Source organism: Taeniopygia guttata, chromosome 1 (genome assembly GCF_048771995.1).
Source record: "Taeniopygia guttata chromosome 1, bTaeGut7.mat, whole genome shotgun sequence".
Taxonomy (NCBI): domain Eukaryota; kingdom Metazoa; phylum Chordata; class Aves; order Passeriformes; family Estrildidae; genus Taeniopygia; species Taeniopygia guttata.
In genome coordinates this window covers 83400429-83416008 of record NC_133024.1, presented here as the reverse complement: position 1 = coordinate 83416008, position 15580 = coordinate 83400429, and the positions used below count along the sequence as shown (strand labels likewise).

Below are 15580 nucleotides of genomic sequence, written 5' to 3'. Positions count from 1 at the left end.
AAAAAAATATATGTGGTTTAAAACATTATCACCAGAGATACGGAAATCAAAACCACAGTATGAGCTTATTCTTCCATATAGTGTATTAACCTATTAAAATATTCAGAGTACTCCTTCACAAAAGTGAATATATGATTAAATGGAAGATGTCTGATGCTTAATCACTATTTATGTTTGTCCTTTTTTAAGAAGAGTGGCATTAGTTTATTTTAAGAAATAAAAAATAGAGGGAGCCTAACACTGTTTAGGAGACTTAAAATGAAAAACAAAGCATCTGGGCAATAGAATCCTGCTTCCAAAATAATGATTCCTTCCACAGCACATTTCCAGGACATGTGTTTATTTTTAATGTAGATAATGATACATCCTTCAAAGTGTACAGATATTCTGCTTAACTTTCAATTATTACAACTTGAATATTAATTACTTTCATACAAATAGCTAAATATATTGACAAAGAAAAATGAAGCCCTAAAAAGAAATTACTGAACATCTGCTATTGTGAATGAGTTCTTCATCTGTGACTATACTCAGATTGTGTCAATACAAACTTTCAGGCACAGCATATTCCCTTGAGATGGTTTCTTTTTATCTGCATACTAATAGCATTCATAATGAAATATATGGATTCTTTTAATTTTGATTGTCTAATTCTCCATATTGTTCATAAAACAAAAGGTTAAGGATGACCATATCTGATGTTTATGCCAACAATCATTTTGATTGATACCATATGTTGGGATTTTACACATCCTTTTCCTTTCATATGTGTTCTTAGCATTCTGATATAAACTAAACAAAAGGGAAAGCTTATCTGAGTCTTGAAAGTATAAATTACTATGAGTTCCAACCTACTACAACATGAGCAACGAGAAGATAGCACATCCCAATGGTACAGGACACGATCATCATAGGGAAACCTAACCTGGAACAACAATAAAATAAAGCAAAGATTAATAAGGATACTATAGTTTCTTCTCCAATTAATTTACAACAAGGATATTTTGAATTATCCTACACATTCCAAGTGAAAAATATGTTTATAGCAATACCAAAATCAGAGATTTCTGAGCATATAACTGTATCATATTCAAGCTCACCTTTCTACCTCCAACCTTAGAGACACGAGGTCAAAATTCCCATAGTTTCATTGGTTTCAGAACATCTTTTCTAATTTACATTGTCTCAGAATCTTGTACACTTTGTTGTTTTGGCATTTTTCAGGTTTTTTTCTCATGCACACAACATGCAATTATAGAGGTAAAATAACATTTGCTACTAATTATTCAACATTAGAAATTACTTTCAAGCATGCATCCCTTCAGATTAGGTGTGTGATCCTGATATGGCACTTTGTAACACAATATATGGATCAAACCCATTAAATTGCTTCCCTGTTGATCTGAATCACATAGAGCTAGCACTCCTCTTTCATACCTCTCACCATGTCTAACAGACTTGAGTATTAACAGACTGTTGGAAATAAACCCCAGGCACTTGTAAAATTGCTAAAACTTTACTGTTCTACCCAAAAACCTATTTATTTTTCACCACAGGAGAAGACTTTCAGACAACACCCAGATTTAATACCTCTCTTTAGACTGACAAACACAGAGAGTAGAAACAGACAAGTGAAAAGGATGTTGTGGAGTTGGCTCAGTCCTGATGGGCCAATCTGTAGGTCTTTCAGATATGTGAAAAAGAAATAAGTTTTCTGAAACTCAAAAGCATTATTGTATGATAGCAAGATTTTGTGAAAAAACACTGCTGTGATCACACTCATTTGTTTTATGTTACTAAAATAACAAGGAGAGCTGAGATGAGAAACGATCATGCCACAAATGACACCCTTATACACTTTCTTTTGCCAGATTCAGACAAGAGTTTTTGTAAAATTCAGCAATGTTGTCTAAAGTTTAGCATTTTATTAATTATTTTTCTTGAAATAAGACCAACTTACACATATGGGTATATTAATTCTGCCTTTTTGCCTTACTTTGCCCTTAGGAAGTTACTCGAGCCTTTTCCCCTCTGTCCTTACTGATAGAGTACCAAGAGATGACCATTTTGTAGGGAACAGGAGGACATTATTCTCTGAGATTGGTTGAATGAGCAGGTCCTTCCTTTAGCAAACTACAGCTAGAAGAGATGCCTTGAGGTATTAAATGTGGCCCCCACTTCCTCAGGATATGAAGCCCTTGCATAAAATGAAAACAAAACTTCTCAATTGCTCATTGCCATCTGCTTTCTACCTGCAGCTGCAACATTACCCTAAACTCATGGGATCCTCATGAGATGGTTCTTCCATTGCTGTTTCTCTGGAAAGCTGACTGGCAGAGGCATAGATGTGCTCAGCAGATCAAAAGTGCCTTTAACAGTAATTGGTTTGAGTTTCTGAGAAAGGAATTCTACCAGCTGTGAAGGTCACTGCAAACACAAAAATAATCAGCCCTAGCCTATAAAGTTTGTGGAATAACTGGGAAATTAATGAACACAAGAATTCTAAAAAATATGTTGGAATTATTTAGGAAAGAGCAAGTTTGTCCATAATGCCAGCTTCATGGTCACTCAACGCAGTATGGAAATGTGCTCATCTCACACACCTATAGAAATAGATGCAGTCCAAGAGATAAAAAGGAAACCCCGGCAAGACAGAAAACATGCAAAAAGACTGTCAGACTGACAGCTGATCTAATTTCTGTGTCCTTGACACCCCTCTGAAGGAGTTGACCTGGCTCCTTGTGTACAAGAAACGTCCCTGTGTCCATCACCCAATATTGCCTGCAGGATATGCCTCAGAAGGACAGTTCCCACCATGCCTGGCTCCAGAGGCTTTTTTCTTCATCCCTCTAGGGTTTTGGACCTGGTGAGCTGGCCTCTTCTGCCATTTTGGCAACAGGCATCATTATTGCTCTTCTGGCTCTAAAAGCAATGATGTTAGGCTGCCATTTGGACTTAGGGAAAAAAAATTATATTAGAGAGATCTCTGTGTCCAAGAGGTGAATGGAGAAAGGTAAAAAAATTGCTAGAAAGTATTAGAGAATTGTCACAGCTTTCAAATATTTCCTGAAAAGTCTGAAATGCATTTGGAGGATTTTTTGGGAGGTGGAAGGTTTTTTTTTCCTTATGCAAATTAATAAATATACTGCAGAGAAGTGTTATTTGTTTTCCAGTCCAACTGGTCAGATCCTTGCTTTTGAATTACTTGTTTCTTGAAAGAGCTGAATCACTCTTTAATCACTAAATTATGGTCAAGCTGATTATATTGTAAAACAGACTAGCTAATGCTTCTCCTGGAGTTATTTTAGGGAAAAGACCCCAGAAATAATTTCCTGGCTAAGCAGCTCTTTTGCAGACCCCTCCCATTCTTCTGTCAGCCAAACTGATGAGTGTCATTGCCTAATCTCACTTAGATAAAAGTTTCCTGATAGGACAAAAAAAAAAAAAAAAAGACAAACCCAGCAATGGCTATAGGAATAAAATAGGGTAGCTAAAAGCCCCTACTACATCCTTTAGTATATTTAATGAATGCCCCCTGTGGCTCTATAAGAGCACTTATAAGAGCAGCGGCTGCTGTTTGACTGAAAACATAGATCTCTTGACCTCATACTTGGTAAACAATGAGCTGGCACTGGGAGGATTGGAGACAGAGCAGATCTTAATCTGTATTAATGCTGCCTAACAAACCTCCCTGGAGAATGCACAGTTGCTCAGCAATGAATGGTAATATGATACCAGTGAAGACTGGCAAGTGGAAGAAAGGATCCAAAAAGATTCAAGGGCTACTTGACCACTGAAAAGAGAACAAAAAAGTTTGTTCAAACTTGGAGGAGGTACATGCAAGAAAATTGATTAATTATACGGGGCCACATGCAGAAATTGGCATCATACCATTGTCACAGTGTCAGTCAAATGTGTAGCTGGAGGCAGAAGCAGCCAGCCTGGGGAGGGACCTCATTGCACCTCATAGTGTGGATGCTTCCATAGGGCAATTGCAAAGCTGTTATTCTCATTGCATGGGCAATTACCCCACAACTTGAGGTCTGATTTTCAGGCTCGCTGTCCTGAGCACTAATGTAATTGGATCAAATTCAATGTGGAATTTGTGTACCAGAGCAAAAAGAGATAAATGCAGTAAGTATTAGTTACTGCAGAGTTAATAGATTCCTTGAGTATCATGGGATTGTGCTATTTACACTACCCGTTGCTCTTCCCCAAGGAAGAAAAAGTTCCTGTCCCAGGCCACATATGACACAATGTACAGCTACAAATGTTTTCTTTAGTTATGTTAAGTCCAAGAATGCATATTAAACAATGTATAAATTACTTCCAGCCACTCTTATTTCCAGCATACCCATTGAAATCAAAAAGGACCATGTCATTCTTTTGTTCCTCTCCAGGGAGACGGATCAGCGGAGTTTATCAAAACTTTTGCGGTCTAAAACTTCAGATTCATAAGAAACACTAATGATCATATTTGCATAAAAGTACATTTTTAAATCCTGCACTGCACTTTCCTTGCCTCTTCCTCCCTGCAGACAGGGATGTATAGAGAACCTGCATGGTTCAGAAGGAGCATCTTGGCTCTCTGCAGCCAGCTGAGGGAGAGTTTACCACTGCAGAGAGGAAGCATGGTCAGATACAAAAAAGGGAACGATAGCAGGATTTAGCCACCCCCTTTTTCCCCTCCTCCTCTTCATATTAGAAGCTTACATGGAAAGCTCCTATCTAAATGAAATTGCCCAGCCTAAATATACACAAAAAGCAGATGTTAGCTCAGTGTGAGATAGTGAGAATGTTTCAAGTGAGAGGCCCAGGGACCTGTCTTGGACAAAGTTTTACCTATTAATAACTTCAGCGATCCAGTAATGAAAAGCTTGCAAATTGTCCCAGTGTGGGAGTGATGTCAGACTGTGGAGAACAGAATTCAGCATGTTCTTTCTTAGCAAATCAAAATGAGAATTTGAAATGAACAAAATGAAACTCTGTGAAGGTAAGTGTGAAATATGTATTAGAAGTCAACTGTGAGCATAAAACTAGCAAGAGAAGTGAACCTTTTTGCTGTAAATGGTCTAGATATTTCTAATTCTGTCTCATTGCAAGAGTATTTACTTGGAGAAAAGAAAAACACTGTATGATTATTCTGGGAATAAATTCCATTTTTAATAAGTTTCTATGGAAGTGAATATTAGAGTTTTCTTAGGTTATAAGTTTATCCAGTATTATTTGCTAAGTAATAACAGTGAAGCCTTTGGGGTCAGCATTTAGTTTTCTTGAGCAAACTGGTTTCCTACATTACCTTGCAGCTCTATTTTGTGATGCTTCAAAAGCCAGCAGGATCCAGTATGTGAAAGACCCAGGTTCATTGCCCTGTTCTGCTTGATTTGGTACACAAAATACAAGATGTTCTCATGCATGAAAACCTTGCTTACATGCACTACCTTCATTGACAGTTCATAACTTGCACAGCCTGTGCATCCTTGGGGAATCTGTGGAAGGAGCATGTCTCCTAAGAAAGAGAGAACCTTCAGTGGATTCTCAGAGGAAAAGCAACAGCAGAAATCTCCCAAGACCAAACCACTGACAGGGAAAGAAAACTACCAGTAGACAGGGGTAAGAATTAAAAAAGTGTTAAAGCTAACTTCTACTCCTACTTGTATTTGCAATTTAATGCAAAATTTAAATTCAACTGATAGAGTTTCATCAGACTTAAAATTTTGGTTTGTCTCAATTTGTATCAGTTTCATGCTGCAAGTTCTACAGAAGTTATAACCTCATTCTTTTGCAGAAGCAGACAGGGCCTAGACAGATGGTGGACACTAATTGAACATGAACCGTGAACTTGTCTTTGTGACAAAGAAGGCTAATGGTATCTTGGGATGCATTAAGAAAATATTACCAGCAGGTTAAGAGAGGTGATCCTTTCCCTCTATTCAGCCCTGCTGAGGCTACACCTGGAGTGCTGGATCCAGTTTTGGCCTTCCCAGTACAAGGGACATGGACATAATGGAGAGAGTCCAGTGAAGGCTACAGTGATTACGGGACTGGAAGATCAGTAATACAAGGAAAGGCCTGAGGGCTGGGGCTGCCCAGCCTGGAGAAGAGAAGGCTCGGAGAGGAACTCATCAATGTGTATAAGCTCTTGAAGGGATTGTGTAAAGAACACAGCACCAGGCCTTCCTCAGTTACGCCCAGGGAAAGACCAGCGACAGCACAAAATGAAACACAGGAGGTTCTGTCTGAACATCAGGAAACACTTTTTTTTACTGTGTGGGTGACCAAGCACTGACACAGTGGCCCAGGGAGATTGTGGAGTCTCCATCCTTGGAGGTATCAAAAAGTCATATGGATATGGGCCAGGGAAATAGGCTCTAGGTAGTCCTGCTTGAAAGGGACCTCCAGAGGTCCCTTCCAACCTCAACCACTCCATGATTCTCAGACTTGTATTCTTTCCTCTTTTATTCAACACCAGATAAGTAGGCATCATCTGCGCACCTGAAGACTGACATCTCATCAGAAAATATTTACTGAAGAACAGAAGACAGATAATTCTTCTCAATATTGGACAGACTCTCGCTGTATGCAGTTTTGCTCTGGAATTTTGATAAATATGAACTCATTCTTAAAAGAAAATCTAAAAGTCTCTGAAAGTAGCCTAAAAAAGACACTCAGGTGTGGGCATACTTGGGACATATGTAAGGTTAGTTCTCAGCAAAAGGAAAGTTACACATTTTAAAGAAATGTCATAATTCAATTTGCAACGTAAGTAATTTTGTCTTCAACAAATGGATATAACCACGATATTCATACTATTTCTTCTTTCCCTTTCTATCAATGCAGACAACCTTCTGAGTGTCCTGTCATTTCAGTTGTATCAACCTTTCCATCATTGCTAGTCTTTGAAATACTGATCCAGCTTATCTGAAAGTATGGACTTTCCTATCAGCTTAAAGAAAACATATTCAATATGTTTATCATATACCCATGACCCCTTCAAATCTAGACACCTGTTGTAGCTCAGAAAACAGGTGGCTAAAATGGCAAGTGATCATTAATTTAACATTAAATTACTGTGATTTTCATATAGTCTGGAATTACATAAAAATTATAGTGCACTTACCTACTAGTTACCATACATAGGAGTTTCTGTGAAATTTAAAACACAGAACAAAACCTATAATTCTATATTCATCTGCTTGCTAAATGTTTAACCATTTCTCATTATATTCTGTCTGTTTGAATCTATGCCAAGAGTTTCCATAGAATTACTGCCTGGAGTAAACTTAAGATAGGGAAAATCAGATCCCGAGCAAGAAAATAGAAAAGTGTTATGGTTTGCCTCCTACCATCTAGAATATTCTCCTAGAGGTGTTTGGCTGTAGCCTCAACATAGTTATATGCAGAACAAGCAATGGGCTTTTCCTTGGCCTTCCAAAATTCTGATTACTAACAGAAAAATTTCAGATTTTTATTCTGAGAGAACAGTTGGTCTGCCAGCTCCACCTGACAGGTTCAAACTAATTATCCAAAACCTATTCATATATGGTAAGTTAGTAGCCAGTAAGAAAATTCGTGAAAATAATTGGAATACATCACTTCTAGTAAAAAAGATACTGTAATTGAACATTTAAAAATCAGCAAGACAATTGTTAGATGACAAGAATATCTCACCTTTCTTTTAAAAATAAATATACTATTCCAACAGAAAAATGTAAAATCCTCCAGACAGCCAGGGAAGAACACAATCTCAAGTACAGAAACAGACCTGAACACACAGAACTAGTGGTGATATTTTTCTCAGAAAGACCAGCATAACACAGATAATTTTTTCTGTGTGGATCCACCTAGATGCACATAATGCACTTTTGTCAAACAACCCCACTCAATGCTGCAGGTTTGGGAAAGAGTGGCTGGAAATCTATTCCATGGAAAAGGACCTTGAGGTGCTGGTCAACAGCCACTGAACATGAGCCAAATTGTGGCCAGGTGACCAAGAAGGCCAATGACACCTTGGCCTGTATCAGAAATAGTGTGGCCAGAAGGAGCAGGGCACTGATTGTGCCCCTGTGCTGGTGAGGCCACACCTCAACTGCTGTGTTCAGTTTGGGCCCCTCATTTTCACAAGGAAGACATTGGGGTGCTGGGTTGTGTCCAGAGAACAGAGCTGGTGAAGGGGCTGGAGCACAAGTCCTGTGAGGAGCAGCTGGGGAAGCTGGGGTTGTCTAGCTTGGTGGAGACTCAGGGGTGACCTTATTGCTTAACTACTACTGGAAAAGAGGTTGTAACAACTTGTCAGTTGGTCTTTTCTGAGTAACCAGTGATAGAGCAAGAGAAAACAGCCTCAAGTTTTGCCAGGGAAGGTTTAGGTTGGATGTTCAGAACAATTTCTTCACTGAAAGGGTGGTCAGGCATTGGAACAGGCTGCTCAGGGAAGTGTGGAGTCACCATCTCTGAAGGTAGACTCTGCAGTACTAGGGTAATGGTTGGACTTGTTAATGTCGTTTTACAAGCTAAAGGATTCTAAGTTTCTATGAATATTTAGGGAACATCTCCTCTATAGATAGACTAGTTTATACCCTACTAAAGAAGTGTGACATGCCATGATAAAGTGCAACATAAAGATTCAAGATGATCTGTTAGTGCTTTTTGTGACTTCATGTCACCCTTGGATCTATCCTCACATATCAACAATATATTTGCTCTCCACGTCTCTTAGGCAGATCCCAAAACAAATTTTATTCTCAATTTGTGGCTTCTGGTTTTGTTATGAAACCTTCACGCCATTCTAAAGTTTAGGAAATGCAAATATATGTAATTGGTTCAGCTTCTTGGGAAAGCCATCCTTATTCCTCTCCCACATAGCTGTGTAATGAGGTGTGGTTGTGAGTCTGAGCTTAAGAAGATTAAAATCATCATGGCCAACTAGAAGAGAAAATCAATGAAGTACATCTTGTCTGACAGCACTTGTTCTCATGAATTGTTTGAATGGTTTTGACACAAATATTCTACTAATGAGTTAGCTTTATACAAAACTAGTGAGGTTTACTGTGGAAAAATGAATGCATTAGGACTGTGGAAATAGGTTTTGCAATATTTGTAGTTACAATTTCTGTATTTTATGAAACATTTTATATATTGTAAACTCACTTCTGGCTGTTATATGCTTTTCTGCCTTGCAAAAACAAATTTGAGGCTTAAGGACATTTTTCTTAAAATACCTTTTTATAGCTCAAATCTCCCTGCTATAGAAATGTCACATAAAATAAAATGTTTTGCATGGTTTTGAAACAAACTGTATCTCCCCATTCTTTAGACTACAATGTATTTGTATATGGTTTAAACAAATCAAAGATAATGGATATGGCAGAAATTTACTGTCATTTGTTTTAGTTCCAAAATGTTTCAAATTAAATAACCTTTACTAACTATTTATTATCTTGCTTTTTCTTAGCAAGTATTCAGGAGAAGAAGCTGCTTGAATGTTATTTCCATTAATGTCCTTAATTCCAACCCTCACAAATGGTATCTTGGGGCACTTTTCTAAGGTTTTATTTTCCTCCAAATGGATTCCTTTATTTTGGTTAAAGCACAAGATAAAAGGAAATTACATTTTATGGTAGAGAGTAATCAGCCCATTCTTTAATAATTTCGTCAGAGTACACTCAACTATTTTTAAAACCCCAGACTTTGCTAAAAAAAGCCAGATGTATAAAAAGGAGTATGTTCCACCCCGTTCCCCTTTTTTTCTCTCCACTTTGAGATTCCCATTCTAGTGCCACACAGTGTAATGATAGAGAACTTGTGTACAGAAGTTCACCATGACAAAGGAGAAATGTAATTGCATTTTAAGAATTAAGAATTTTAATAATTAATAACTAGAAAGATGTTTCCTGTGCACTAAGGATTATTTTTCATTATGAATTCAGCAGATGCCTCCCAATAAAAGGCTGGTAATGATGTAAGGCCAGTAAACTTTCCACCATGAATCCTATGCTACAGGCTGCACAGCCTAAGAGAACAGCAGAGAGTGGAGATTCTCATTTCTGCTGGGTGCACTTGGAGGTTTCCCTCCCACCCACCATGAAATGTTAACCAAAGGCAAATGAGGAGGCAGATGGAGCCTCACAAGCCCTCACTGTCATCATGGTGCACTGCAGTGTACAGGCCATTCTGCCCCAGAGAAGCCACAGATCTGAGCTCTTAACTGCTCTTTACAAGGAAAACTTTTATAAACAGGTCTAATTTTAAGTGCACTAGCAAACTAAGATTAAATTAAATGAATCCTATTCTAAGTGCATCCATTCCACAGCATGTTAAACTTCCCATATAAAAAGCATTAGAAGATAAATAATATATAAATATACCCTTTGGATTGTCACAGATATATATACCAACATTTTTAACTAGATTAAAGAAAATCATACAATCATAGAATCTTAGAATGGTCTGGGTTGGAAAGGACCTTAAAAAATCATCTAGTTCCAACCCCCCTGCAGTGGGTAGAGATAACACCTCACTAGATCAGGTTCCTCTGAGCTCACTCCAGCCCAGTTTTAAACACTTCCAGGGATGGGACATCCACAATCTCTCTGGGCAGTCTGTTCCAGTGTCTCACCATCTTCACAGTAAGGATTTTTCTAATATCTAATCTAAGCCTGCTTTCTTTTGGAGCCTTTATGATCTTGTAAATAGTCTCTCTGTCTTTCACATAGGCTCCCTTCAGGTACTAAAAGACCACAACAAGGTCACCCCATGGAGACCTAACAGATGGAGAAGATGGGAAAAGTATCTTGTGGGAAGGCAAATAAGTACCACCAGCAGGATGATTAAACATGAGTTTAGCTACATGAGCAGTTCACAGATACTGTAATCAATCAGTCAGAAGCGACACTGTCTAATTGTTACAGATGGCCAACTTAGGCCTTAAGGCACTTCCAACTGATAGGGCAGAGCTTGAGAAAGTCCAGTTCTCAATTCCTAAAAATGTACTACATTTTCAGACATTTATTTGAGAAAACCACATTAGTCCTGGTCTTGTCATCTAACCCACACCATCATGAGTATTATTCAGTCCTGTGTTTGGAAAAGGAATTAGAGTGTCTGAAATGAGGGGAAAACAGAAATAAAAGCACTGGATTTTTTTTTAATTATGAAGATAATTTACTATATCTTTTCAATAAGTGAGTGAAAGCTAAGATCCTTGCTACACTAATTTCTGCCTCCCTCCTCCCACCTGCAACTCTGCACTGGAAGGGAAGGATCAGGATCACTATTCCTGGAATGCAAGCATGAAAATGGATCTGCACTTAACTGATAACAACACAGGAGGGTGATAAAAGTGCACTAACAAGTGAGTTATGTAGGAGGTGGCCCGGGTCAGTCATTTGCATCCAGGCTACACCCAGGTACCCCAGTCATCATCTGTTTTCTGTCTTAGTCCTTTGAACAGCTTGGATGGTCAAATACTTGGTTTAAGTGTAATCAAGTGATTCTGAACCATTCCTAAGTCCCACCAGAGAAACACAAAATTGATTTTCTAAAATATCAAGATTATTATTTCAGATATGTTTAAGATACAATCCTACAATCCTTACAATCCTTATTAATATCCTTACAGTATTCTTACAATATCCTTACAATTAACTATGAGTATTTATTGAGTAGAATATTTAGGGTTTTTTTTCCTTTTGCCTTTAGAAAATACATTATTTAAATAATTTCCATAATACTAGAAAAACAATTTATTTGTATGATGACATTTAGTTTTGAATCTCTAATAGTTTTTTTGCTTTATTATCAGCAAGCAGTAAAGAAAATAATAAATGGCTTAATAACAAACACCAAAAAAAGACAAAAAACCCCCAACAAATAATTTTTAAATTGTTTAGTAATATTTAGTAATATATGTCAAACAGTACCACAAAGGAGAAAAAAACAAAACACAGAGGTCCTCCAGCCCAACAGTCTTTTATAAACTTTCTTAGGGATAATCCTTTCCTCTTTCTTTACTGGACTTTTTAAAGATGTGAAATAAAACTGCTACCTCACAAGAAAAACAAACAAAAACCAAACAAAGAAAACCAACCAAACAAACAAAACTCCCCAACAACCCAAACAAACACCCCCAAAGAAAGCTCCCCAAACCAATAAAACTTTATTTTTTAGGAGTTAGTTTTGTACCTCCTCCCATAAAAGCAGTTCTTAGTCACTATCAGCTTAAAACCACACTCATTACCTAACCACTGTTTTTTTTAGCTTATTGAGCTCCTATTTTTCTGTTTAAAACTTTAGAGTAGCCCTGTTATAAGCAACCTTCATTGCAGCTGAAAACCTGAAAGTAATAATCAAGAAGTTAAAATTCAAATGTTTTACTAGTGCTGTTTATATTAATGCAGTACCCCTGAGTGTAAATATAATCAGGAAGATAATTTTTTATAAGTTACCAAAATTCACTGCTAAGTTCAAGCAGCAAAAAAGCAAGGGGTACAGTAAATACTACCACAACTTTTGTGTGAAAAATAGTGTCTAGTTTACACAAGAAAATAAAACTCTATTTCCTACTCCATAAAAAGCACTACTTCCTTCAAGCTGCTCAAAATTTAAATATATTATAATGAAAATAATTTAAACAGTAAATCCTCCTTTCTTCTGATTGTGCTGGGAGACACCAGGATAGTCTGTTTAACACATTATCTAGTAAGAGGGAAAATCACATTGCTAGTTCTATTAAAAATATCAAGTTATTTAAGGCAATTAAATGCTCTGGAAAATTATATTATGATGTGACTCCAAATATCTGTATGATGCTTTGGCAGGCAAACAAAAAGTATTGGATAAAGCAAACTCTAGCTACAGAAAAATTAGTATTTTCTCATAAGAAGGCTTATTAGTCAGGGTATATATGGCAAATATATGTTTCATACTGACGGTGTTCTCTGAGTTTCCCAGATTTCATATCTCTTTCTGCCATCTAATTTATCTTTTTGTTTGGATCTCTTACAAATTGTTTTGCAAAACAGTGTTTGGAGATACAGAATTTCTCCAAGCAAGTATTCTCCAGCCAGCACTGAATAATTCTGGTAATTGCAAAAATACCCTATTTAATTAGAAAATTGTTTTCTAATTTCAACAATGTTTGAATAACACTCTTGTTCAGCAACTATAGTCACTATCTAATCAAATTGAGCATGTTGTAATTAACTAAAATTTTGGCATTTGATGAATCTGAATGAAGCTGAAAAAAGTAGGATTTTTTTGGAAACCAAAACCAATTTATATCAGAACATAAGACCTTACACACGTGAGAATTTAAATATGTGTTGCTCAATACAAAGAACTTTGTATCAACTCCCAGGTGGCACGGAAAGAGAAACTGAGTTAAGGCAGTTTGGCTTTTTTTCTCTCCAAGTCAAATTACAAAAAAACATGTAAATGAAGAAGAACTTCACTTCTTCTCTTCTTACAATCACCGCTGCTTGCCTGGACTTGTTCCCTTCTCAAGCTCCTTTTCCACCCTGCTCCCACCACCTGATTTATCCACAGCTTTGGACAAACTGCTTGTTGGAACAGGACTATGTTGTCCCCCTTCTTTACGAGCTCAAACCCTGTTCCTGGGCACATGACTTATACTCTGAAATGAATGACCTTCCAGGAGCTGTTTCTCTCCAGCAACTACAATGAGAGCCAAGTATGGAAATAAAGATATCAACACTGTAGAATGAAAAAATGAGGTGAGATGAATCTTGTCTTTACTGACAAGCAGCTCCATCAACACTAGAAAATAATGAAGCCTTATTTCCTATCTATTTGTCTTAAGTCTGATTGACTTTCTGTCTAAGTAGAAACCTTTCTTCTGTAAGGCATAATGATGCTCACCTACACGGATTTTTTTCAGTGTGTAAAAGAGTGTGGCCTCAGACTGCTCTTTCCCTCAGTGAGAATATTAATAGGGTTCCTTTCCTCTTCCCAGCCACCAACTTTGATGACATTTCAGGGATTTTAATTATGCTTGAGAAATCAAGCCCCATATCTCCACCATTCTCTCCCCTGCAAAAAGTGTTTGAAGTTGATAAGCACATTCAGAAATTATTAGGGGGAAAACACAGTGACACATTCACAGCAATACGATTGTACAGGAAAGCAGAGGAAAAGTTAGGCTTTGATGGAAAGAAAGGAACAAAAAACTTTTCAAAGGCATTCTCTTTTTTTCTGAAACATGCTTTTTACGAGGAGATAACTTGATATGAATCAAGAAGAATTAGAGCAAGGGATCTAGCTTTGCATGTGCTTCCATTATATAGTTCTAGTCTCCAATTTAATCACAGTGCTTATAGGTGTGGGAAGGTAACAGAGAAGAGAAAGAAATGTGAAGTTAAAGTTTGGCTTATATTTTGAAATTCCATGTAATTCCTAAGGAATTGTTAAGTTATATAGGAAAACTAAAATTCAGTTATTAAAAAAAGAAAACATTATTATCACAATTTAATTTTAAATTGCAATATTATTTAATTAGTGTGTTGCTGTTAATACTGCCACAGCATATACTTCCGACTTTAATAGGAAGTAGAAAAGTGAAGTTCCATTTACTGAAATATTTTTAAAAGCTGTATGACTTAATGAATAATGTCTAACAAAGTTCAAAGGCTTCAAGATTTTAATAAGTTTACAACACAGATGTATACCTATCAAACATGAAAACATTACTGAAGTGGGGAACAATATATAATTATGGCTCAAAGCGATAATGCTTCTACATGCAATTTTTATTCTGAATAGTTACATATTCTAAATACTGCTCAGAAATCTCACAAAGCAACAAAAATTAATATTCCATCAGTGTACCTTAAACCTGAAAACTCAAATTATTCTTATGATGAAGAATAATACCTGCCAAAATATAAAGAACAAGTGAACTATTTGCATGTATTTGTTGAAATTATTAAAGACTAAAAGTGTTTTTGAAGACTTTTTGTAAATGCAACTACATTATTAAGTTTGTACCAAATATACCATGTCCTGGTAGTTACAATGGAAATAAACAACTTGCAAGAATGTCCCTGAAGTAATTTATTTAATGATAAGCTTCAGCACATATTTAGTGTTTCAAATTCATCTGTGCATTGACATACTAATTGCTAGCACTTCAGAATATACACTGACTAAATATACTTTGTGTCAGAAGGATATACTCAGATTTGTAGTGCAATATTGAAAACATGGGACAATCTTAGTAACCATTTAACTGAGGAGATATTTATTCTGCAGTTTGAATAGAACTATGAGACACCACCGAAGGCCATGTAAGCATGAGCATAAGCTTTTTGAATGTCAGTATACCAGATATAAAGCTTCTTTTCCTTGGTATGCATTTCTGGCAGTGAAAAGAAATTATTCATGCAGTAAGTCAAAAATCTCTGTGGGGCCAGTGAGAAAGATATACATTACCTTCTGCCTAGTTCTCCTTGTAAAGAGCATAAATCTTGTGCAATATTCACAGCATCTGGTGGCATCAGCTCCACAATCTAATGCAGTTTTCCTCAGTTAGTGTATATATATCAAAAAATAGGTTTTTTCTTCAACA

General features: G+C 36.7%; 1 protein-coding gene across 1 annotated transcript in view; it reads right to left on the bottom strand.

Annotated features, from left to right (window-relative positions):
* Nucleotides 1-323: 323 nt before the first annotated feature.
* The window catches only part of OCA2 (OCA2 melanosomal transmembrane protein), a 156678-nt gene continuing 141421 nt past the window's right edge, over nt 324-15580 (bottom strand). Inside the window, exon 23 of the mRNA XM_041717364.2 lies at nt 324-925. Coding sequence (XP_041573298.2) covers nt 838-925 — 88 coding nt within the window. The 3' untranslated portion in view covers nt 324-837. The remainder of the gene's footprint in view (nt 926-15580) is intronic.